Raw genomic sequence first — 27429 nt, forward strand, 5'->3', positions numbered from 1 at the left:
GTGTTTCCAGACTGGGAGAAAATGTAGGTCAGTGAGCACAGGGGTGATGGGTGAACGCGATATGGCAGCAGAGTTTTGGATTAGCTCAAGTTTACTGAGGGCGGAAAATGGGAGGCCAACCATTGGAATAGCCAAGTCTTTAGAGGTAACAAAGGGATGGATGAGGGTTTCAGCAGCAGATGGACTAAGGCAGGGTCAGAGGCGGGCGATGTTATGGAGGTAGAGATCAGACCCCATCTGAAGGATATTGTTCAGTTTTGGGTACCGCACCTCAAGAAGGATATATTACCCTTGTAGGGGGTACAGCGTAGAGTCACCAAAATTATTAAGGGCTTAAAAAGTTCAATTATGAAGATAGGCTGCATAAACTTGGCTTGCATTTCCTTGAATTCAGAAGGTTGAGGTGTGATCAAATCAAAGAAAGAAAGGAGATATCAACTTATATAGTGCCTTTCACGACCTCAAGGCGTCTCAACGCGCTTTGCAGCCAATAAAGTACTTCTGTAGTCACTGTTGTAAAGTAGGCAACATGGAAGCCAATTTGCGCACAGCAAGGTCCCATGAATAGCAATGTGATAATGACCAGATAATCTGTATTTACAATGATACAGAGAAACTATTCAAGAGGGCACAATCTTAAAATTAGAGCTTGGCCATTTAGAAGTTAAATCAGGAAGCACTTTTTCCACACAAAGGGTAGTGGAAATCTGGAACTCATACAGGGTACATTGAAATTTTCAAGACTGAGATCAACAGATTGTTGTTAGGTTTGGGTATCAAGGGATATGGATCCAAGGCAGGTAAATGGTATTGAGGTACAGATCAGCAATAATTTAGTAGAATGGCAGAAGGGGCGCTTAGGAAAGCTGTCATAGCCATGGAGAGCATTCAGAAGATATTTATTATATGATACCAGGACTGAGAGACTTTAATTATGAGGCGAGATTGGAGGTAATATCATTAAAACAAAGAAGGTTAAGAGGCAATTTAAGTGGTTAAAATCACTTAAGTGAGGGGCTTTGAAAAGGTAAATGAGGAAAAACTATTTACCAGTGAGTTAATAAATAGATGGGATAAATTTATCACCATAAGAATAGGAGAGATTAGGAGATTTTTTTTAAATGTAGGTTTTTTTAGGATATGAAACATTCTATAAAAACAATGGTGGAAACAGAATCCTTAAAAGCTTTTAAAAGGAAAGTGGGTAAATATCTTTCTTTTTTTTTAAAGGGTATGGGAAACAGGAAGGGGAATGGGAATAAGTAGATAGCTCTATCAGAGTTGGCACAGGCACGTTGGGCCAAATGGCCTCCTTCTCTGCTATTAAATTCTATAATTCTATCTCAGAGCACTTTGCATTAAGGAGGACAAAACAGTGGATGCCAATCAGAAGAGGAAAAGGGCTACGGTGAGGGACCAAAGGCCTGGTCAAGGTTCTCCTTGGGTTTTGAGGAAGTTTGTGAAAGCATAGCTTTCAAGAAATCTCAAGAGATGGCTTAATGGCCAAAGACCTGCTCTTTCGAGAAATGAGTCACTGAGACAATTTGTTGGTTTAAGCTCTCAACTGGTACCAGGCTAGAGGTGGCTACATCAAACAGTGCCAAAGACTGCTCCGAAGGCAGTAACTCTTCTGCCCACATATTATTCAGACATTGACTCTTAAATTTTCAGTTCCAATGCCGAGTTTAACATTGTGCACAAAGTACCTATAAACAATATACAAGCTAACATTTCAAACTGTGGGCCATAATGCTGTTGTCAAACATCTTTCTCTCAAATAGAAGCCCCAACCATATACAAGGACTTATTTACACTACAAGTTTAGCACTGGGGCAAAGCAGTTTCAGTTTTGCATAGATGCTAAATTGTGAAATGTAAACCAGACATTAAAAACTGACTAATGTGAAGCAGAGTGAGCTCTGAATTTATGCAGCACTACCCCTGTAACTGCAGTGTTGGAAGAAAGTAAAACTGCTGCGCGCTGATAATAAAGTTGTAGTATAAATACACCATAAAGGAGTACTAAACATTCAAAACTCTACCAGAGCTTCATGTTGCATCAGTACACATTTGCAATTGAGGTTTTTGAAGTTCACCCATGACTGAAGTGCTTATAATGGAAAGATGCTGCCCTTGGAAATTATAGCAATAATTGAGACAGGGGAAAATAACGCAATTCAAAGCGAAACAGTCAAATGTTTTTAGAAAGTGCAGATAATATAAATTGGTATTGCTAGCTTTCATAACGCCTGACCTGCTTATTTCACAAGCAACTCGTCCTTTCATTTCGATGACATCAGATGAAGTGGCAAAGCCTAATCGCCTAATCACTCGTTTACGACATTTCAGTTCATCCATCTGCAAAACTGTTCGAGCTTTCTTCAGCTCCCGCTTTGCTGCTTTGATATCTCCAGCAATCTACGTATACAGATATATGAACATTCAATATATGCAATTAAAGTTTAATATGTGGCACAATCTACACTTGCCAATCTCAAAGCAATTATTTATGCATCTATAAGGGTTACAATACTTTCAATCAAAGTTCAATCAAGTTTTTCACTAATTTACGGAACATATATTTTTGTTTACGTGTCAGGTCGATGACTTTCATCAGAACTGGAAGATGTTACAGATGAACAACTTTTAAGCAAGTGCAGAGAAAAGGAGGAATGGAAGGAAAAAACCAAAGGGAGAGGTCTGTGGTAGGGTAGAGGGCAGGAGTGATTAAATGACAAAAGTGATGATGGTGCAAGGCAAAATTAGGTGATATTGAGTCAAGTATAGAAAGATAGGTCCAGAGCATGGTTATTAAAATGGTTACAGCAGAATAGCAGACAAGGAGGGAAGCATGGAAAATCTGGTAAGATAGGAAGGTTCCCATGGCCCAGGAGTGCAGCAGAAAAAGGCAAGTAGACCTTGGGTGCCGATCATTGACCCGAAACATTAACTCTGTTTTTCTCTCCACAGATGCTGTATAACCTGTCGAATGTCACATCATCAACTTACATCAAGTCTACAGCACAGAAACAGGCCATTTGGCCCCAACTGGGGTCTGCCAGCATTTATGCTTCACATGAGCCTCCTCCCACCCTCTTCATCTGACCCTGTCAGCATACCCTTCTCCCTCATGTGTTTATCTAACTTCCCCTTAAATGCATCTATGCTACTTAGCTCAACTAGTCCTTGTGGCAGCGTATTCCACATTTGTACCACTCTTTGGGTAAAGAAGTTTATCCTGGATTCCCTATTGTATTTATTAATGAGTATCTTATATTTATGGCCTCTAGTTTTTGAATCCCATACAAGTGGAAACATCTTCTCTTGGTCTACCCTATTGAACCCCTTCACCACTTTAAAGACCTCTATCAGGTCACCTCTGAGCCTTCTCTTTTCTAGAGAAAAGAGCCTCAAGCCTGTTCAGTCTTTCCTGCTAGTTATACCCTCTCAGTTCTTGTACTGTATCATCCATGTAAATCTTTTTTGCACTTTCTCCAATGCCTCTATATCCTTGTTATAATATGGAGACCAGACTACACACAGTATTCCAAATGTGATCTAACCAAGGTTCTTTACAAGTTTAACATGACTTCCATGCTTTTCAATTCAAACCCCAGTGCTTGGTTTGCTTTTTTTTTATGCCGTATTAACCTAGGTCGTTACTTTTAGTGATTTGTGTATCTGTACTCCCAGGTCCCTTTGCTCTTCTACCCCATTTAGACTCTTATTATCCAAGCAGTATCTGGCCTCCTTATTCTTCCTACCAAAATGCATCACCTCACACTTATCAATATTGCAATTCATTTACCAATTAAACACCCATTCTGCAAGTTTATTAATGTCTTCTTATATTTTCTCACAATCTTCCTTTATATTAACTACACCCCCCCAATTTGGTGTCATCCACAAATTTAGAAATTGTATGTTTGATTCCCAAATCGTTAATGTAAATTGTGAACAACAGTGGTCCCAGCACCGATCCCTGAGGAACTACACTTCGCACCTTTTGCCAGTCTGAAAAGCTGCCCTTAACCCTACGCTCTGTTTTCTGTTTTGTAGCCAGCTTGCTATTCATTCTGCTAACTGTCCCCTGACTCCACATGCTCTGACCTTAGCCATGAGTCTACTGCGTGGTACTTTATTGAAGGCCTTTTGAAAATCCACATATATTACAGCTACTGCATTACCTGTGTCTATTCTTTGTTACTTCTTCAAATAATTCAATAAGGTTGGTCAAGCATGAACTTCCCTTTTGAAATCGGTGCTAACTACTCTTTTATATTTTCAGTTTCTAAATGTTTTTCTATTGCATCTTTGAGTAAAGATTCCATTATTTTTCTTACCACCGATGTTAATGTAACTGGTCTGTCGTTCTTTGGACTTGTTCTATCTCCCTTTTTAAATATGAGTGTTTCTAGCATTCTCTGTTTTTATTTCATATTTTCAGCATCTGCAGTATTTTCCTTTTGTTTATGATATTTGATGTAAATTGTAATTTGCTCTTCAGACACATAACTAGCCCACATTTCTCAACGGTTATGTTTTACGATATTTATCATTAGCCAGTTCGAATAAAAGGCAGATAAAATGATTTTTCAAAACACAGACATTGCTAAAAGAAACAGACAGACACAAATTAACCATATTTCAATGGTTCCTTAACATGCATTAGGGTGCCAAAGTTTACAGGTACTGCACAGATTTCCTTAAACACCATTTCACAGCCACGATTTTAAAAATAGCTGGTTTCCTCATCAACAAGGTGTCACTCAATGTAGATCACTTACCTGTGCTTTCCTCTCACAAAGTCTGTAGACAGTTTCCAAATTTGAGTCACTGTGCATAGAATGTGAATACATTCTGTGCTCAAAAGCCTCAATTTTCTGGATTACTTTCTTCAGTCCCTGATCCTTGATTCCCATATCATCAATTGGATCCAATAAAGGTACACCATCAGGAAATCTCTTCTGTACTTCCTAAAACACAAAGCAATGTTAGAATACACCAATTGCAAGCTGTTCTGTGACAGTGCTTTGCCTGAAAATATATTTTAAATACAATTTTTTAAATCTTCTGCCCATTTTCTCCAAAATGTCTTGCAATCACTTAAAATTTAATGTGGTTCAGTATGAAACTAAGACAGCTGGGAGTGGGGCTGGAACTAGAATCCACAGAATTTCAAACAAGCTACTGTATAAAGTAATTTACCTGTATCGATTTCAAAACACTTTGCCTATTGTCCAGTGGTCTCAGGTCTTTTGGAATATATAGACGCACACTACTGATAGCTGTTATTAAGTGAAGCATGACAGGAACAACCTGTTGAATAAAAAAAGTAATGAGTAAAACAACATTACATTATAGCCAAGTTCACAAAACACAAGAAATTGTTCGATCAACTGGAATTCAATGAATTGGCAAAAAACAGAGTATACAAAAAACATTATGCATAGCCTGCTAATCTACATATCCACTTGCATCTTTGGAAGAGAAAGCACAGAGAAACTCACTGCAGAATTAGATAGGAATGGACTATGCAAGGTAAAATCAGGCCGAGGGGGCAATTATTTAATCGCCATCTAACCATGCAAACTTGGGGCACGGACACAATACAGCACAGACCTGACATGCAAAGATAGTTAGTGAATACAATAGCAAAATACTGCAGATGCTGGAAATCTGAAACAACAACAGAAAATGCTGTAAACACTCAGCAGGTCAGGCAGCATCGTGGAGAGAGAAACAGAGTTAACGTTTCAAGTCGATGACCCTTCGTCAGAACTGGAAAAAGTTGGAGAAGTAACAGATTTTTAAATCATAGAGTCATACAGCACAGAAAGAGGCCCTTCGGCCCATCGTGTCCGCACCGGCCATCAAGCCCTATCTATTCTAATCCCATTTTCCAGCACTTGAACCGCCATTGCATACAAGGCTACGGACCAAGTGCTCATCTAAATGCTTCTTGAATGTTGTGAGAGTTCCTGCCTCTACCAACCTTTCAGGCAGCGAGTTCCAGATTCCAACCACTCTCTGGGTGAAAAAGTTTTTCCTCAAATCCCCTCTAAACCTCCTGCCCCTTACCTTGAAACTATGCCCCCTGGTTATTGACCCCTCTACTAAGGGGAAAAGTTCCTTTCTATCTACCCTATCTATGCCCCTCATAATTTTGTACACCTCAATCAGGTCCCACCTCAGCCTTCTCTGCTCTAAGGAAAACAACCCCAGCTTGTCCAGTCTCTCTTCATAGCTACAGCGCTCCAGCCCAGGTAACATCCTGCACCCTCTCCAATGCAAAACATGCTTCCTATCGTGTGGCGACCAGAACTGCACACAGCTGTGGCCTAACTAGCATTTTGTACAGCTCCATCATAACCTCCCTGCTCTTATATTCTATGCCTCGGCTAATGAAGGCAAGTATCCCATATGCCTTTTTAACCACCTTATCTACCTGTTCTGCTCCCTTCTGGGATCTATGTACATGCACACCAAGGTCCCTCTGATCCTCTGTCCTTCCTAGGGTCCTACCATTCATTGTGTATTCCCTTGCCTGGTTAGCCCTCCCAAAATGCATCACCTCACACTTCTCAGGGTTAAATTGCATTTGCCACTGTTCTGCCCACCTGACCAACCCGTCTATATCGTCCTGTAGCCTGAGGCTTCCCTCCTTGCTATTTACCACTCCACCAATTTTCGTGTTATCTGCGAACTTACTGATCATACCTCCTACATTCATATCTAAATCATTAATGTAGACTACAAACAGCAAAGGACCCAGCACTGATCCCTGCGGTACACCACTGGACACAGGCTTCCAGTCACAAAAACCACCTTCGACCATCACCCTCTGCCTCCTGCCACTAAGCCAATTTTGGATCCAATGTGCCAAATTGCCCTGGATCCTATGGGCTCTTACCTTCTTGACCAGTCTCCCATGCAGGACTTTGTCAAAAGCCTTACTGAAGTTCATGTAGACTACATCAACTACACTACCCTCATCCACGCACCTAGTCACCCCCTCGAAAAATTCAATCAAATTGGTTAGACATGATCTCCCCCTGACAAAGCCATGTTGACTATCGTTGATTAATCCTTGTCTCTCCAAGTGGAGACTAATTCTGTCCCTCAGAATTTTTTCCAATAATTTCCCTACCACTGATGTGGGGCAGGGAAAGGGAGGAGGGGAGGAAAGAATAAAAGGAAAGTCTGTGGAAGGCAGGAGAGATTAAAAGACAAAAGGGATGATGGTGCAAGGCAAAAGGAGATGGTAATGGGACAAGTAAAGAAACAAAAGATGACTCTAGATGAGGTGTAAATGGCAAAGGCAGAATCATCAACAGCTGCCATGTGAGAGAAAAAAGTAAACAGAGGGGCAGAGGTTATAGTCTGAAATTGCTGAACTCGATGTTGAGTCCAGAAGGCTGTAAAGTGCCTAATCGAAAGATGAGGTGCTGTTCCTCGAGCTTACATTGAGCTTCGTTGGAACAGTGTAAGAGGCCGAGGATGGAGAGGTCAGAGTGGGAGCGGAGCGGAAAATTGAAGTGACAGGCGACTGGAAGCTCGGGGTCACACTTATGGACTGAACAGAGGTGTTCTGCAAAGCAGTCGCCCAATCTGCGTTTGGTTTCCCCAATGTAGAGGAGACCGCATAGTGAGCAGCGAATACAGTATACTAGATTGCAAAAAGTACAAGTAAATCGCTGTTTCACCTGGAAGGTGTGTTTAGGGCCCTGGACTGTGGGCAGGAAGGAGGTAAAAGGGCAGGTGTTGCATCTCCTGCACTTGCACGGGAAGGTGCCATGGGAAGGGGAAGGAGTGTTGGGGGTGATAGAGGAGTGGACCAGGGTATTTTGGAAGGAGCGGTCCCTTCAGAATGTTGAAAAGGGGGGGGGGGGGGGGGGGGGGGAAGAGATGTGTTTGGTGTTGGGATCACGCTGGAGCTGACGTGAAGGCGGAAGATGATGTGTTGAATGTGGAGACTGTTGGGGTGAAAGGCGAGGACAGAGGGAACCCTGTCATGGTTTTGGGAGGGAGGGGAAGGGGCGAGAGCAGAAGTGTGAGAAATGGAACGGACACAGTCGAAGGCCATGTCAACCATGGTAGAGGGGAATCTTCGGTTGAGGAAAAAGGAAGACATATCGGAGGCACTAGTATGGAAGATGGCATCGTCAGAACAGATGCGGCGGAGATGGAGAAACTGGGAGAATGGAATAGTCTTACAGGAAGTGGGGTGGGAGGAAGTGTAGTCCAGGAAGCTGTGGGAGTCAGTGGGCTTATAGTGGATGTTTGTCGATAGCCTATCCCCAGAAATGGAGACAGAGAAGTCGAGGAAGGGAAGGGAAGAGTCGGTGAGGGAAGGGTGGCAATTGGAAGCAAAATGAATGAAATTTTCTAGCTCAGGGTGAGAGCAGGAAACAGCACCAATATACTCATCAATGTACCGGAAATAGCAGTGAGGGACGACATATCCCACGAAAAGGCAGGCATAGCAAGGGCCCATGCGGGTTCCCATAGCAACACCTTTAATTTGGAGGAAGTGAGTAGAGTCAAAGGAGAAGTTGTTCAATGTGAGAACAAGTTCAGCCAGGCGGATGAGGGTGGTGGTGGATGGGGACTGATGAAGAAGCTTCTTCCTTGAACAGAGGCCCAACCAGTCCCCATCCACCACCACCCTCCTCCGCCCTCAGGCCGTCCTGGTGGGGGATGGTGGTGTAGAGGGATTGGACGTCCAGTGAAAAGGAGACGATTGGGGCCAGGAAACTGTTAAAGTAGCGGAGGGCGTTGGAAGAGTCATGAATATAGGTGGGAAGAGACTGGACAAGGGGAGAAAAAAGAGTTGAGACAGGAAGAAATCAGTTCCGTAGGGCAAAAACAGGCTGAAACGATGGGTCTACCAGGGCAGCCCTGGTTGTGGATCTTGGGAAGGAGGTAGAAGCGGGCTGTGCGGGGTTGGGGGACTATGAGGTTGATATCTCCTCTGGAGGGAAGATCTCCAGAGGAGATAAAGTCAGTGACAGTCTTGGAAACAATGGCGTGGTGTTTGATAGTGGGGTCATGGTCCGGGGGGGGGGGGGTAGATAGTTAGAGTGTGTTCTTCTCACTTAGTCTGCCAACTGACGTCTTGTGCATGTTTCTTTGCTGTTTCATGCACAAAGGGATGTCTAATAACTCAAGTGTCTGAAGATGCATCAGTAATATCAAAAACGCAACGAGGTAAACTAATCAGATTAAAAAATAACGGGAGAAAAAAAAATCTGACCATAACTTCATAAGTAGCTAAAAATACAGGGTGACAAGTGACCCAGAATTAAAGATTCAGGTCCTGAAAAATGAGAACTTAAGTCTACAGAATTAGTTCAATAAAAGGTGAAGTTATTTCTGACTTCCAGAGGGTGGGGAGCACCCAACACTGTGACTTAGCATATTCATTTTATACTCTAATGTGGGTCCCTAAACTCAGCACTTGCTAACTTGCACCTAAATTCTTTGGACTTAGCTAAGTGGGATGTGTCCCGAAAGGGAAATAGCATGCACGCTCCACATTGGGAATACAGATAAACTCCTTATGTGGATTTCTCAATAGCTCGGTTTGAAGATTCTTAAGAATGAATTTGGAGACTCTGAACCACTTGTCAGACACCAAGATGACCACAAAAAAGGTACACATTTAGTAAATAGGTAAAGCAACATGTCTGAGAGGCATACATAGCATGACAGAGGAAAGTATGACTAGTGTAAAGACGGGAGATGGAAAAAATAAAGAATCAGAGACAAGTTTAAAAAAAGATACAATACAGTGTATGAGAGTCAGAGAAGGAAACAGTAAAAGACAAAGGATACAGACAGAAAGAATTGAAGAGCAGGACATGTATAAACAGGAAGGGATTTAAAAAACAATCTGTCTGGAAGCAATGCCACAGAAAATAAAAGTGTCCTTAAAACTATGTGTGCCAGCATTTAAAAAAAAAGTTGCCTGATCACTTGGAATCCCCAAAGATAAGAAATTATTCAACAACATTGGTCACTTTGGATTAGATTAGTTTAATTTTCCTCCAGATCGTTCTTTCCATGCTGGATTTAAGTTTTGGCAATATTCATATTACATCAAACAGAGGCCAGATTTAAATTAGAGTAGACAGGCACTCTAAAATTATCTAATACAGGTATCACTTCTCTGTTCTGGTACTTGGCTCTGCCCAGAAAAGGACAGCCCAATAATTATCCTCATTTAACCCAAGGATGGACAGCATTAAAGTTACTATAGTTTAACACCAGGATGACAATTCTAGACAAAAATGACCTCCAGGATGTAGTACAACAAATTTTGCACTGGAGTAGATCGAGCTTTTAGATTCCAGTCCTTTCAAAATTTCCAGCATTCGATAAGCTGAGGGTGCTTATGGCATCTGTAAATATTGGGCCGTTCTTTGCAACCCCCATGGGTGCGTACGTGCCTGTAGGGGCCGCGCAAGTTCTGGGTTTAGGCATGCGAAGTGCATGCGCTGAAACCTGGCACTTGAGAATTCTTGACAGATCGCTTGACAGATCCTCCGGATCCACGGGAGAAGGGCCTCTGCGGGTGGAGAATTGCGCTTTTTACACAACTTCCGCCCGCTGAATGCCTGTCAAATTCTTACGCCTGGTAAAAGCAGGCATAAGGCCTGCTTTTACCAGCATAAGAGTTTTAAAAAATAGAAAAATAAAATTTGATCACTCATTTATAAATTTAAAATACTCTTCAAAAAGGTAAGTTTATTTTTAATCCTGTAAAAACATGTAATTTTTTTTCCAAGTAATTACATTTTTGTTTAAAATATTTAATTAAATCACATTTTAATTAATATTAAATATGTAATTAAAAAATTATTTAATGTGTTGGTGTATTTTTTAAGTGATCCGTACGTACAGAACTGTCAAAAGTATGAATGGGGATTCCCTTTTATTGGTTGGGCTGGCCCACTTGATCCCAGGAGCGCCTATGAACCGCTTGCGCCCCTGGGATATGCGGGGCTCTGCCTGCGTGCACCCGAAGAGGCCCAGGATCGCAAGCCACCATTCCTCCAGGGTCACCAGGCACTTTTGTAGACATTTTGCAGGTTGGAAGCGTCTGCCCACGGGAAGCCTCCGATAGCAAATGTTGGCTCATTATATCCAGCTTAACAAAGTGTTGGCTGGGCCAGTAGTTTGGTACACTAATGCTACAGAGTGACAGAACGTGTACACTATGAGGCTGTCTTAAGAACTTCACATTTAACTTGTGTCAGCATACATCATTGGTGTCATTTGGACTTGGGAAAATATGAAAATCATAGTTTCTTTGTATATATGTAATTCATTAGTACCGGAAGATGTTGAGATAATAAGATTTTTAAAATTCCTTCTTGGGCTGTGGGCTATGATGGTACTCGCACAATTGTGTTAGGTAGGTAAATCCAGGATATTGACCAGCAATGATGAATTTACTACAATATATATCCAAGTCAAGATGGTGTGTAATTTGGAAGGGAACTTGGGAGGGGATAATGTTCCTGAGATACTGTTGCTCTTGCCCTTCTTGGTGATTTTAGGGAGGATACTATCAAAGTAACCATGGCGAGTTGCTGCAGTGCAACCTATAGATAATGGCCCAGAACTTGGTGTCGGGGGCTTGCCGCGCGTGCAAGCCCCCGATGTGCACTTACCCGGCGCGCCGACATCTGAAACCTGGCCCGCAGTGGATTTCCTTTCAGTGGCCAGGTTCTGATCTTGGCGCGCTGTGCTAACCTGACCCAGCGGCGTAGTTAGTGCGATGTGCCGGCTGGGATCAGGTGAGCGCTGTTCAGCCAATCAGGGGAGGGGAAACTTCATTCATAAGTTTGATAGTAAAGACTGTCAAACTCATGAAAAGTACGGCACCCCAAAACACTACTTAAACTTTAAATAAAATTTTAAAAAGCATCCCAATAATTAAATTAACTATGAATAACTTTAAAAAAACTATTTTAAACAATTAATCACATTTTTGAAAAAAATAAATTTTTAAAAAATAGGGTCTAAAACTAAACTTACCTTACTGTAGATTCTTTAAAAATAATAAACCTGTGGAAAAAAAAATTCTAAATTGTACTAAAAGACCACTTACCTGTAAAACTAAGTACTTACGTGTGGTTTTTCAATGCGTAAAAACCGGAGCCCTTTACACATGCGCAAATCTGTAAAAATACAGGAAATCCAAGTCGCACGCGCTGCCCAATACTGCGCATGCGTTCAGCCTCTTAACCCCTTGGGTCAGAGGACAGGAAATGCCGGTTTTCAGCGCATGCGCTGTGCATGCCGAAAACCGGCAATTCCTCCTGGCACACGTGTGAGTACTCTGTCCGTACTCACGCGTTGTGACAGGAATTACTGGGCCATTACACAATGCAGCAGTCGTATGCTGGTGATGAAGGGGATGGATATTGTGTGGTGACAAAGGTACCAATCAAATGAACTTCTCTACCCTGGATGGTGTCAAGCTTCTTGAGTATTGTTGCAAATGAGCTCATCCAGGCAACTGATGAGTGTTCCAACACATACCTACCTTGAGAATTGTAGATGGTGGACTGGTTTTGAGAGGTTAGGAGAGTGAGTGACTGATCAGAGTACCCAGTCTCTTGCCTGTTATACAAGAACATAAAAACTAGGAGCAGGAGTAGGCCATTCGGCCCTTCGAGCCTGCTCTGCCATTCAATAAGATCATGGCTGATCTTCTACCTCAACCCCACCTTCCCCAACTATCCCCATATCCCTTAGTATCAAATAATCTATTGATCTCTGTCTTGAATGTACTCAACGACTGGGCATCCACAGCCCTCTGTGGCAGAGAATTCCAAAGATTTGCAACCCTCTGAGTGAAGAAATTTCTCCTCATCTCAGTCCTAAATGGCCGACGCCTTATATTGAGACTGTGACCCCTAGTTCAAGACTGCCTGGCCAGCGAAAACATTCTCCCAGCATCTACCTGGTCAAACCCTGTAAGAATTTTATATGTTTCAATGAGATCACTTGTCATTCTTCTGAACTCTAGGGAATATAGGCCTGGTCTACTTAATCTCTCCTCATAGGACATTTACCGCCCCCCCCCCCCCCCCCCCAACACATCCCAGGAATCAGTCGGGTGAACCTTTATTGCACTCCCTCTAAGGCAAGTATACCCTTCCTTAGGTAAGGAGACCAAAACTCTACACAGTACTCAAGGTGTGGTCTCACCAAAGCCCTGTTCTTGTAGCCACCATGCTGATATTGCCTATCAATTTACACTTCTAGTCAATGGTGACTCCTAAAATGTTAATGGTGCAGGCTTGGTGATGGCAGTAATGTTGAAGGTCAAGGGAAGATCGCTGGGCTTTCTCTTGTTTGAGATGGCCATTATCTGGAACATATGTGGCATTGTTACCTGCCACTTCTCAGTCCAAGCCTGGATGTTTGCCAGGTCCTTTTGTTGGCTACATTGCTCATTACCAGGAGTTGTGAATGGAGCTGATCACCATGGAATCAGTGAACAGCCCCATTCCTAAGCTTAAGACAGAGCGCAGGCCATCAATGAAGCAGCTGAAGAGGATTCGATGGAGCTATGTCCTGGGGCTTAATAACTGGCCTGACCATGCAACAATCTTTCTTTGGGTGCGTGGTTTAAAATCAGCCCTTAAGAGACTGAAAATAACTGCTTTTATAAAATTTTGTTACATGTAAAAAAAAAGCTCATGTCAACTCAAAGCAATGGAATTATATATGTATAATAATAATTATTCACTGCCGTTTGAACATGTCATTGTGCTAATATAAAATAAAACAAATTATGTACAATTTGATGTTCCCTTTTGTTCTTTCATCCCCTCCCCCATTTCCCAGCCCCTACACTTGCTTAAAAATCTGTTCCATTTCCTGCTTTTCTCCAGTTCACAGATGCTGCCTGACCTGCTGAGTATCTCCAGCATTTTCTGTTTTTATTTCAGATTTCCAGCATCTGCAGTATTTTCTTTTTGTATGTCACAATAGTGTTTGTTTTGACTAATAGCAGGAATAAGAATTAATTAATGCGAGGATGGAGTTATACTACAATCACTGTGAATGCAAACTGATTTGAGAAGGCCTCTTTGAAGTGGGTATGACACCATACAGCTATAGTGTGCCTGGCAACTTTCTGACTTACATCGCCACTTTTCATTGATGTGCACTTAAAACCTCGTTGCATTGATGCACAACTGACAGTATCATCCCACCATTAGTGTACAATTCACATAGTTATATACCTTCAGCAACATTTTGCTGAAAGTGTGTTACGGACTGGGGTTAAAATTTCTAGTGGTCAGGGTTTTAGATCTTGACCCCTCCCAGAACTATTTTGTAGCAATTAATTGGCAATATTATATTAAGGTTGTCTTCAACTGTATTGAAATGAACGGCAATCCACAAACCTGCATCTCCCCTTTCTCTCCTGGTCTTGCTGGCTTAGCTGCCTCTGATGCTGCAAGCTTCACACTGTCTTTACTGCAGTGCAATAAAACTTCCACCACATACAAGGGATCCAGCTCTCCAGCATTAGGCTGTGAATATGAACAAGGAATCAAAAATGTAAACAGAGCTCAAATTCCTTTCAGTATATTTTTAACATTTGCGTATATTTTCTACTATAGATATCTTGCAAATCATAAAGAAACTAAACATCTGAATAAAACTACTGAGTTTAAAAAAAAACCTCAACACAAAGACTTTAGAACCCAGATGTCTACTTGAGAAGCTATGTATGATGTTATTGAATTCATATCACAAAGTGTTTGCAAATTTAATAAAGCTGTATGTCAGGATTTGTGGAATTAATGGTGAAGTGGCTTACTCGGTTTGAAGTAATGATTTAACAAAAAGGTCTAATTTGGGGCATTGACTATTGGAGATCTAGTGGGATCTGTTTTGGGTTCTGTATTGTTTACACGATTGGTAAACTGATATGGAGGAATGTACTTATTACAATCTAAGAAAATTGCTGATGCAACCAAACCATGTGGTCAGGTGACAGTTCTATGGATGACTGCATTCAAAAAAATGTGGAATAAATCAATATTTTGTGCTAAGTAATTGTAGATGAATTTTAAATCTGATTGTTGCGAGGTTATGCACATTGAAGCAGGAAATAACATAATTTGTATTTATACAGCACATTTAATGTGGTAAAATGTCCCATGGCACTTCACAGGAGCGTTATGAAACAAAATTTGACACTGAGCAAGAGGAGGAGATATTAGGGCAGATGTTTGGTCAAAGGGGTAGGCTTTAAGGAGCATCTTAAAGGAAGAAAGAGAGGTAGAGGTTTAGGGAGGAAATTCCAGAGCTTAGGGCCTTGGCAGCTGAAGGTACGGCCACCAATGGTGGAGCGATTAAAATCGGGGATGCTCAAGGGGCCAGAATTAGACGAGTGCAGATGTCTCGGAGGGCTGTGGGACTGGAGAAGATTGCAGAGATAGGGAGGAGCGAGGCCATGGAGGGATTTGAAAACAAGGATGAGAATTTTAAAAATCGAGGTGTTGCATAACTGGGAGCAGCGTCAGTGAGCACAGAGGTGATGAGTGAACGGGACTTGGTACAAGTTAGGAAACAGGCAGCAGAGTTTTGGTTGATCTCAAGTTTACGGAGGGTAGAACGTGTGAAGCCAACCAGGAGTGCGTTGGAATAGTCAAGCCTAGAGGTAACAAAGGTATGGTTGAGGGTTTCAGCAGATGATGAGCTGAGGCAGGGGCTGAGTTGGGTGATGTTCCGGAGGCGGAAATAGGCGGTCTTAGTGATAGCGTGGATATGTGGTTGGAGGCTCATCTCGGGGTCAAATATGACACCAAGTTTGCGAACAGTCTGGTTCAGGCTCAGACAGTTGCCAGGGAAAGGGATGGAGTCGGTGGTTAGGGAATGGAGTTTGCGGTGGAGACCGAAGACACTGGCTTCGGTCTTCCCAATATTTAGTTGGAGGAAATTTCTGCTCACCCAGGACTGGATGACAAATTAGAGACAGTGGAGGGGTCAAGAGAGTTGGTGGTGAGGTAGAGCTGGGTGTCGTCAGTGTACATGTGGAAACTGACGCTGTGTATATAAAATATCTGAACAAAATGAAAGGGTAACTATTTTGGAAATTTGTCATCAAAAGTGGAAAATGGATTCACCGAGATTACCCAGTCAATATGAAACTTAATAACAAGTCAAATTACCCAAGGATCAAATTGGCAACGGCAGCATGTAACTGAGCATACAGGTCAGAACGTTCCAGTATCGATCAGTGAAATTAGTTGATCTCAGCCAGCAAAACACTGAGGTTGTTGCAATCAGCAGTGACCCTGGGCTGGGATGGGGAATCCAAGGCAGGGTTCCTGCTCCATCTCCAATAAGCCCTACTGGAAAATGCATCTAAGTGGACATTCAGGAAGGACAAGATTTGGCTTAGTTCTGATGATTCACTTCATTAAATTGCCTCCTAACACTCACTTCTGAGCTCACATATGAAGACTGGCCATTTCAACAAAGTACTGGAGGAAGTACAGGATGTCTATAGAACTGTCATCCAGCATGATTCAACATCTTCGGTAAAGGTGAGAAGAAATAATCATCTGTCATATGCATCTTAAGTGCATTTCACTGCAACTGAAAGTTATTCTAACCACATAAGTAATGAGATCACATGTGGAATATAATGTAGCTTTAGCCCTCAATCGTCAAACAGAACACAACATGGCATTACAGGTGATACCAGATCTTAGGGCTCTAATTTATGAAGGGCTCAGATCTATTTGTTTTCACTGGAATAATTAACAGGGGAGATGATCCAGTTTTTTTTTTAACGCGCCGAGATTCAAACGACCTAATCCAAACCCAAATGCAAGGTAGCAAAGTGATCTTGCTCGCACTCAGAAGTGGGAACAGGTAAGCAGCCTTTAGTGGTTTTATCCTGTTCCTGCAATCAATGCTAATCCTTTCAACGTCATTTCTTTCTAGTGCAGGCTTGCCGTGCATGCCTGCCTTGCATGCCAAGAATTGCGTCGATTTGTATGTTTAATTCCTATAATCCGACGCAAAACATCGATTTCATCTGGTGCACTGGAATCTGTGTGGAAAGCAGAGTACAGCGCAGTTTTGTACAGTTGTCAGAATTCTGGAAGAGGTTGGCAACCCGACTTGATTCTCTTGCCCAATTATATTTGAGCAGTCATCAACATTTTCTCCATCTGTCAACAGAACTTGAGTGGAATGTATTTGAAGTCACATTTTCATTTTTACAGAAACAATATGTTCAATATACTGGAGGATGCATTCACATTTATTTAGTATGTGCATGATTATGGAAAGCCAACGACAAGAATGACAACTGTTCTTGCCATTTGTACTTCCTATGAAAATCTGCAACAAGAAAACGGAGGCACCAATGAAGTGATACTACCCGAGACTCAACATTTCCTGTCACAAAGTTGTCACGGAAATTTTCTAATGAAGAAAAACCTTTGCTTCAAAGTGGTTCTTTGTGACATTTTGCAGCTGATAAATCAATGAACAGAATCCAATTAGATGCTGAGCATCCAATATCTACCATTGTATGTCGGGATGTTTTTATTCCTGCAGCTGCCACCCATCATAATGCACTTGTATTACCATTAGTGTCCTCCATGTATAGTGACTCCTTTCACTATGGAGAACAGCTGAATTGGGTTGAATGGCATCCTTCATTGCTAAAAATGCATTATTTGCCTATGCTGGATTGATGTGTCAAATTAATACTTACAACTTTCAATTGATTCAGTTTGTCTGGCTGAACAGAAGTGTCAACAGCAGTTGTGATAAGCATAGATTCTCTAACCTCGCCACTTAGCCATATGAGCTATAGTTAAGAACATAAGAAATAGGAGCAGGAATGGGCCATTCGGCCCCTCGAGCCTGCTCCGCCATTCAATAAGATCATGGCAGATCTGATCTTGGCCTCAACTCCACTTTCCTGCCTGTTCCCCATAACCCTCGACTCCCCTGTAGTTCAGAAATCTGTCTATCTCAGCCTGGAATATATTCAATGACTCAGCCTCCACAGCTCTCTGGGGTAGAGAATTTCCAAGATTCACAACCCTCAGAGAAGAAATTCCTCATCTCCGTCTTAAATGGGCGACCCCTTATTCTGAAACGATGACCCCTAGTTCTAGATTCCCCCACAAGGGGAAACATCCTCTCAGCATTTGCCCTGTCAAGCCCCCTCAGAATCTTATATGTTTCAATAAGATCGAGGTGAACGGTAGCATAGTGGTAAGGTTACTGGACTAATAATCCAGTAGGTCTGGACTAATAATCCGGTGACAAGAGTTCAAATCCCACCACGGCAGCTGGGGAATTGAAATTCAGTTAATTAAATAAACCTGGAATAAAAAGCTAGCATCAGTAATGGTGACCATGAAGCTACCAGATTGTCGTAAAAACCCATCTGGTTCACTAATGTCCCTTAGGGAAGGAAATCTGCCGTCCTTACCTGGTCTGGTCTATATGTGACTCCAGACCCACAGCAATTTTGTGTCCTCCTCACAACTTGCTTTCCCCCCTATCTTTGTATGAGCCATTGATGGTGGAAGTCCCAGTTGTTCATGAGAGAGCATTTTTTTTAAAACCTTGGGGGTGAGCAGTGTCTGGTAGTTTGTTGAGAAAATTGGTAGAACAGAGCTATTCTTCAGATGCTGCATTTCAGGTTGTACAATGTTTTCTAAAAACATCCATCAGAACTAATGAGGGAACATTTGTAGCTACTTATCAAGTAGTAGAGGAAACAGTAGAGGCCCTGACCATCATTTTTCAATCCTCTCTGGCTTCAGGTGTGGTGCCGGAGGACTGCTAATATGGTACCCTTGTTTTTAAAAAGGGAGAGAAGGATAGACCGAGTAATTACAGGCCAGTCAGCCTAACCTTGGTGGTGGGAAAATTTTGGAAAGAATTCTGAAGGACAGGATAAATCTTCATTTAGAAAGACACGGATTAATCAAGGATAGTCAGCACGGATTTGTTAAGGGAAGGTCGTGTCTGACAAACGTGATTGAATTTTTTGAGGAGGTAACAAGGAGGGTAGATGAGGGTAGTGCATTTGATGTAGTGTATATGGACTTTAGCAAGGCTTTTGATAAGGTTCCACATGGCAGGCTGGCCACGAAGTTAAAAGCCCATGGGATCCAGGGCAAAGTGTCAAGTTGGATTCAAAACTGGCTCGGAGACAGGAAGCAGAGGGTATTGGTTGATGGGTGTTTTTGTGACTGGAAGGCTGTTTCCAGTGGGGTTCCGCAGGACTCAGTACTAGGTCCCTTGCTTTTTGTGGTATGTATCAACGATCTAGACTTGAATATAGGGGGTATGATTAAGAAGTTTGCAGATGATACTAAAATCAGCTGTGTGGTTGATACTGAAGAAGGAAGCTGTCGACTGCAGGAAGATATCAATAAATTGGTCAGGTGGGCAGAATAGTGGCAAATGGAATTCAATCCGGAGAAGTGTGAGGTAATGCATTGGGGAGGGCTAACAAGGAAAGGGAATACACATTAAATGGTAGGGCACTGAGTAGTGTAGAAGAACAAAAGGACCTTGGAGTACATGTCCACAGATCTCTGAAGGTAGCAGGCCAAGTAGATAAGGTGGTTAAGAAGGCATACGGAATGCTTGCCTTTATTAGCCATGGCACAGAATACAAGAGCAGGGGGGTTATGCTTCAACTGTATAAAACACTAGTTAGGCCTCAGCTAGAGTACTGCGTGCAGTTCTGGTCACCACATTACAGGAAAGATGTGATTGCACTAGAGAGGGTGCAGAGGAGATTTACAAGGATGTTGCTGGGAGTAGAGAATCTTAGCTATGAGGAAAGACTGGATAGGCTGGTCTGTTTTCCTTGGAACAGAGGAGGCCAAGGGGAGACCTTATTGAGGTGTACAAAATTATGAGGGGCATAGATAAAGTGGATAGAAAGGACCTATTTCCCTTAGCAGAGGGGTCAAAAACCAGGGAGCACAGATTTAAAGTAATTGGTGGAAGGTTTAGAGGGGATTTGAGGGGAAATTTCTTCACCGAGAGGGTTATGGGGGTCTGGAACTCACTGCCTGAAAGGGTGGTAGAGACAGGAACCCTAACCACATTTAAAAAGTACTTGGATGTGCACTTGGGATGCTCTAACCTGCAGGGCTACGGACCAAGAGCTGGGAAGTGGGATTAGGCTGGATAGCTCTTTGTTGGACGGCGCGGACACGGTGGGCCAAAATGGCCTCCTTCCATGCTGTAACTTTCTATGATTCTATGATTGTCACTGATTAAATAAGTTCAGGGAGAATTTGCTCTTCAACAGGAAAGAAAACTTTTTACTGCCAGCTGTAATCTAGGCCAGATTTCCTACTACGAATACAGCTATACAAAAAGTGTGACTTTGAGTTACCTTTCTTTTCTGAGTCTGAAATTACAATTGAGAAAATAGGCTGGCCATAAACGAGGTATGGGAGGTGGAAGATTTTTGCCTTATAGCTTACAATACTGGAGATAAAACCATCTGCAACTAACTAGCTAGGTTTTTTAAAATCTGGCAACTAATCAGTTAAGAGATTAAAGGGCGAATAGGAAGCCATTGTTTATTTGCTCTTTAACCAGAAAGGTGCAACTGGTTAAATAAATTACCAGGCTGTGAGAGACACAGAGGTAATCATTTGGGATTGCTGACCCACCAGATGCTGAGAGTTTGTTGTAGAGGCACTTCATCCAGGGTGCTGATCCTCAACTCCATGCTTAGAGCTCACTTTATAAGAAATAAATACTGAAACTTTTTCCCAGTTACAAAATTCCCTTCTTGCTGTACTGCTATACAGGTGGCAGTTAACAAAGAGCTCCATAGCAGTTTGGTTTGAGGTAAAACCTTGCAAAGATGTGTTTTTTAAATTTGTTCTCGGGATCTCGGTGCCGCTGGCAAGGTTGCCCTTTATTGACCATCCCCAGTTACCCAAAGAAAGTACTGGTGGGCCTTCTTCTTGAATTGCTGCAGTCCTTGTGCTACTGGTACTCCCACACAATGGCCTTTAGGTAAGGAATTCCAATATTGATCCAGCAACGATAAAGGAACAGTGATATATGTTCAAGTCAGGATGGTGCATGGCTTGGAGGTGATGGTTTTCAAATTACATTGCTGTTCTCTGTGCCAGAGGTCACGGAGGATAGATTCTGTTGAACGAACATTGGTGAGTTGCTGCAGAGCATCCTGTACATCATACATACTGAGCCATAGTGAACCATTGGTAAAAGGAGTGGATATTGAATTCAGTGGCAGGGGCAGCAATTAAGCAAAGTGCTCTTTCCTGGACAGAGCCAAGCTTCTTGAGTGTTGTTGCATTTGCACCTATTCGGGAGAGTATCCCATCACACTCTTGCTGTAAGCATTGTAGATGATGGACAGCAGGTGAGCCAGTGTTGATGTGGCTGAATCAAAGCTGTCCAAGCTTGATTAGTTTGTTGTTTCATTGATTCAACTAAGAGAGCTATTTCTGAAATCCATGACAGCTTTGATACATCTCATTTTGTTATTTCAAAACTGAGAGCGTGAGTTAAGTAAAGTTCTATACTCTAGTGCAATATGCTGTGTTTCCTCTTGCTTGTTTGCCTTAATAAACTAATTCCTGGTTTGCAGCCTGAAATATATGGCCTGGCAAAGTATTGCTTGCTTGTTACTTGGAGAAATTAAGAGCTTATGGTGGCACTCCATACTATTTTCAGTGTGCACCTCATTGCTGTAAGAGTTCATTGTTCACCCTGTGGTCTGCTATCCCAGTTTCCTTGGTGCATAAGATCACATTTCAGTTCACAAGGAGTGTGGCCTTGCCTGTGGAAATGGATCCGTGTGTACAGAATGAGACAAAGTATCTAGAGTGCACCCAAATCATAACAGGGAGTTTGACATTTGTTGAATGAACGCATCCCTCACACACCATAATAAATTGTCCAATCATGATCAGTTTGTTTTTCATTCCCCCATTGTCATCAGGAATGTCCCCACCTCATGTGAACTCCCAGAACCTGTGCAAAAACTAGTTATATTTAAGGTAACAAAAACTTGCATTATATAGTGCCTTTAACTGTCTCAAGGTGCTTCACAGATGTGTAAGGAAAAGATGAACACCAAGCTAAGTAGGAGATATTAAGAGTGCTCAAAAGCTTGGGCAAAGTGATGGGTTTTCAAGAGTCTCAAAGGAAGAGACACAGATGGCACGGCAGAGAGAATTCGATAGTGTGGGACCCAGGTGGCCAGAGGTATAGCCACCAATAGTGTGAAAGGAGGGAGTATGCACATAAAGCCAGAATCAGAAGAATGGACAGTTGGAGGGGTGGGGGTGTTGTAGCTGGTGGTGTTGAACTGGAGTAGATGACAAAGATTGAGAGCGGTGAGGCCATGGAGGGATTTAATCACAACGATCAGAATTGTAAATTTTTCAGGCACCGGAGACCAAGAGCCGATGTAGGCCAGCAAGGACAGAGGTGATTTGTGAGCAGGACTTGGAGTGGAGTCGGCTCGAGGCAGCAGAGTTTTAGATGAGTTGACATTTACTGAGGGTGGTGGATGGGAAGCCAGTCAGGAGAGCACTGGAATAGTCAAGTCTGAAGATGACCACGGCACAAATAAGAGTTTCAGCGGCAGATGGCTGAGGTAAGGCAGATGCGGGTGATGTTACGGACATGGAAACAGCCAAGTGTTTGTGATGGAGAGGATACGGAGTCAGAAGCTCAGCTCGAGTTCAAATAGCACGTTGATGTTGTAAACAGTCTGAGACAGTGGCCAGGGAGGTGGACGTAGTCTTGTCCTGGATGGTGTCAAGCTTCTTGAGTGTTGTTGGAGCTGCACTCATCCAGGCAAGTGGAGAGTATTCCATCACTCTCCTTACTTGTGCCTTGTAGATGGTGGAAAGGCTTTGTGGAGTCAGGAGGTGAGACACTCGCCGCAGAATGCCTAGCCTATGACCTGCTCTTGTTGCCATAGTATTTATGTGGCTGGTCCAGTTAAGTTTCTGGTCAATGGTGACCCCCAGGACGTTGGTGGTGGGGGATTTGGCGATGGTAATGCCATTGAATGTCAAGGGGTGGTGTTTAGACTCTTGCTTGTTGGAGATAGTCATTGCCTGGCACTTCTGTGGCGTGAATGTTACCTGCCACTTATCAGCCCAAGCCTGAACGTTGTCCAGGTCTTGTTGCATGCGGGCATGGACTGCTTCATTATCTGAGGAGTTGTGAATGGCACCTAACTAAAGCCTAATTAAGCAGCAGCTATGGACCACTGAGATGTAAAGCAAAGTACACTCCATTAGACATTGCACTGCACAATGCCTTCCCACCAGGTTCTGAAGCATTCAGTGTACGAACAAATTAATAAACATGCATTTATAAAGTACCTCTCATGAGCTCAGGACGTCCCAAAGCGTTTTGCAGCCAATTAAATACTTTTGAATTGTAGCCACCGTGTTAATGTAGGAAATGTAACAGTCAATTTGTGCATCCAAGGTCCTATTAACAGCAATGAGATTACTGACCAGATGATCTGTTTAACAGTGTTGGTTTAGGGATAAATGTTGGCCGGGACACCGGGACAACTCCTCTGCTCTAATTCGAATAGCGCCATGGGATCTTTTACATCCATCCAAGAGGGAAGACGGGGCTTTGGTTTAACGGCTCATCCGAAAGATGGTACCTCCAAGTGGAAGGGGCTAAGGATGGATCCTTGTGGGACTTGAGGTAATAGTGCAGGGATGGGAAGAGAAGCCATTGGCAGAGAAAGAGAGAAAGAGATAAGAGAATGGGGAGATATATATTATATTGCTTTAGATGCTTGAGCAATATTTGGCAGTTAGCAAACAGGTGAAATCTAACCTGTGGCATTAAGTGCATGGAACTAATTATTGATAAAACCACATGCTTTTATCATTGTCAAATTATTCTGTATCGTGTATCTTTGAAGCAGCACAATGCTTAGACAAGTGTTCCAATAAACATATTGGCCCAGAAATTCGGGTCTCCACGGGTGAGTACGCACGGGGTACTCACCCGTAGGCCCAATGGAAGTGCCGGTTTCCTGCATGCACTGCGCATGCGCGGGAAACAGGCACTTCCGTTCCTCTGAACGAAGAGGTTCAGAGGTCGAACTCGTGTGCAGGAGGGGCTGCACGCGCGCATCGAACTTCGTTTTTTTTTAATACTGGTTTTCCCGGGAGGATAAGTCTGCAGAATTTACACATTTGAAAAGCAGGCGTAAGGCCTGCTTTTTACAAGGTAAGTGGTGAATTAATTAAAATTAAAACATTTTTTCCACAGGTTTATTATTTTTAAATACTTTAAAGGTAAGTTTATTTTTAGCCCCGTTAGAAAATAAAATTATTTTTTTCAAAAATTTAAATTATTGTTTAAAATAGTTATTTCATGTAATTTATAGTTTATTTAAAAATGTGATTTAAAATTTTTTTTATTTCAGATTTAGTGTTGTTTTGGGGCCGTAGTATTTTTAGTCTTGACAGCTCTTCCTGTCAGACTTATGAATGGAGCATTCCCTGCTCCGATTGGCTCCCCATGGCCCACGTGATCCCAGGGGACGCATCGAACTAACTACGCCCCTGGGATACGCAAGCACTGCGCGCCAGCAGTTGGAGCAGGCCCAGGATTGGAATTCCACGGGGGCCCAGAGCTCAACAGCCGGCGCGCTAGGTAAGTGCAGGTTGGGGGCTTGCACCCGCGGGAAGCCCCCGACCCAAATTTCTGGGCCATTGTTTTTCAGTGAGTACACTATCCTCCCATAAATGTTATTTATATACTTTATTAATTTAAATGGTTTACCTTAACATTAGATTTCTTATTGAAATTTATGACAACTCCCCAGCCAAAGTCGTCGTCGTCATTTTTCACCTGAAAGACAAAAGGTTATTTCAGTTTACCCCAAATCCTGTTTTTCTAAGTATTTCACATTATATAACAAACAGATTGACATATTACTGACAAGCCACAAACTAGATTGAAAAAAATATAATTACTGTCAAACTGCCCACTCTAGAAGGGTTTTTTCTGAAGAAACATCAGTGAACCCACTGCTACAATCATGTAAACAGTTTTTCAAGCTGCTGTGAAGTTAATGCCACATCTAATGAGTGTTCTTGCTTCAAAATTTGATTGACAGATTAAAGCATGCAATTTGTTTCAACGTGTCAAAAATGACTACGACTGAAAAGAACTGGATTCTCAACTCTGACTCAAGCTTAAATTCCTGTTTCAATAACCATTACGCTGTTTCTTCAGGAGCAACTTTGCAGGGCAGCTTGATCATCGGTAGAAGGGCAGGGGAGAAAGAGTCATATAACAGCTACCAATAGAAAGTTGAACTAGACAATTAGAATTCTAAAAGCCTAGATTTTAAATACGATGCAATATTTTCCCCTCTGCATCCCATTTATTATTTTTGTGCATTAATTAAAAATTAAATATTGCATGGTATTTAAAATCTAAGTTTGAGTGCCGCTCCAACAACACTCAAGAAGCTCGACAACTTCCAGGACAAGGCAGTCCACTTAATCGGCACCTATCTACCACCTTATACATTCACCGCCTCCATCACTGGCGCAACATGTCTGTAGTGTGTACCATCTACAAGATGCACTGCAACAACTCAGCAAGGCTTCTTCAACAGCACCTCCCAAACCCATGACCTTTACTATCTGGAAGGACAAGGGCAGCAGGTGCTTGGAAACACCACCACCTCCAAATTGCCCTTCAGGTCACACACCAACCTGACCTTGACGCATATCACAGTTCCTCCATCGTCACTGGGTCAAAATCATGGAACTCCCTATGTAACAGCACTGTGAGAGTACCTTCACCATACGAACTGCAACAGTTCAAGGCAGCGGCTCTCCATCACCTTCTCAAGGACAACTAGGGATGGGCAATAAATGCTGGCCATGCCAGTGACGCCCACATCCTGTGAATGAATACATTTTTAGAAATGTTTTTGTAAGCAGTTTTTGCATGTTATTTTTCTATTTTACATAGAATTACATCCAATATACAGCACAGAAACTGGCCATTTCTAGTCTGCGCTGGTGTTTGTACTCCACATAAGTTTTACTCCAGACTGGTTCAACAATGGAGTACGTGAAATAAAAGACAGTTGAAATAGGTTTGAGAGCAGGATTGAATAGAGTAATGGTGGAAGAAAGCAACAACGAGGATTAAAAGGCTGCTTGGCTTTTAGCCTCCATGTGTGGTGTGATGTGGGTTGCATCAGTGTCTCTTGCTGGAATTCAATGCGATGAGGAAACAAATAACAATGGTATAAGCATACCTTAACAAGTCTGCCTGGCTGAAGAAATGGTAAGCAGTATTTTGGTTTGTGTATATATTCCTCAATTTCTTTACCCAGTTTAGCCAGCTGCTGTCGTATTTTGTAGTAAGTAACGACACATTCTTCATTGGGAATTTCAATTTCATTGTACTGCCCTTCCAATATCTTGACCTCTGTAAAATATCACATATTGAGTTAAACAAGGTGACACCATATTTATGTATTTCAAGCATTCATTAATTATGAAGCAATTAGTTGAATAAATTTAATGTACATAAATCATAACACACTAGTTGTCATCATGTGGCACTCCCCACGGGATCTCAGAGTGCAGCATTTTATAAGGAGGTGGATCTTCTGTGGCATTGCTTACACTATACGTTATCTGAAAAAGGGGATCTGGATTTTTAAGGATTTGGGAAATGTGTATAATACCTACTGCAGCTACAGTGCACCAATGGTGATGGGGATGGATACTGGGTCCAATGGCAGGGGCACCAATCAAGTGTCCTGCTATGTTCTGGATGGTGTGAAGCTTCTTGAAAGTTGCTGCAACTTCACCGATCCAGGCAAGTGGTGAGTATTCCATGGCACTCTTGACTTCTGCCTTGTTGGGGAGGCACTGCTAAGTGAGGTGAGCCACTCACTGCACATATTCAGCCTTTGCCCTGCTTCTGCAGCCATGGTGTTGCGATGGCTGACCCAGTTAAGGTTCTTGTCTGTGGCAACCCCAAGATACTGATGGTGGGGGACTTCATGATTATGGTGCCGTTCAAAGTCAGGGAGAAGTGGTGGGCTTTTTCTTGTTGGCGATTTAACACAAATTTTAATGTTATAATATACAAAGATGGAGCGCAATGTTTGTAGTTTTTTTCCAGGACTGCACAGTATTCTTCTATATAAGCATTATGCAACTTACTTCATTCAAACTACTTAATATCCATATTGAACACACATCCAGTGCTGCACCCATATAGAATGTTAGCTTACATCAGGATTTTAACAAGCAATAGAAATTCTTGACTACTTCCGTCAATTTTTTTCTCACTCAACCCAGCATCATGGTTCAGAACAGATGG

At 42.4% G+C, this 27429-nt stretch overlaps 1 protein-coding gene across 1 annotated transcript in view; it reads right to left on the reverse strand.

Annotated features, from left to right (window-relative positions):
- mtrex (Mtr4 exosome RNA helicase) overlaps positions 1–27429 on the reverse strand; it is a 233156-nt gene that overhangs the window by 49740 nt on the left and 155987 nt on the right. Inside the window, exons 17-22 of the mRNA XM_085971986.1 lie at positions 26351–26523; positions 24853–24921; positions 14433–14561; positions 5209–5319; positions 4788–4976; positions 2255–2418 (exon numbers count right to left, since the gene is read on the reverse strand). Of these exons, the coding sequence (XP_085828112.1) occupies positions 2255–2418; positions 4788–4976; positions 5209–5319; positions 14433–14561; positions 24853–24921; positions 26351–26523 (835 nt within the window). The remainder of the gene's footprint in view (positions 1–2254; positions 2419–4787; positions 4977–5208; positions 5320–14432; positions 14562–24852; positions 24922–26350; positions 26524–27429) is intronic.

Source organism: Somniosus microcephalus, chromosome 2 (assembly GCF_052327205.1).
Source record: "Somniosus microcephalus isolate GS21.2 chromosome 2, FLI_Smic_1.0, whole genome shotgun sequence".
Lineage (NCBI taxonomy): Eukaryota > Metazoa > Chordata > Chondrichthyes > Squaliformes > Somniosidae > Somniosus > Somniosus microcephalus.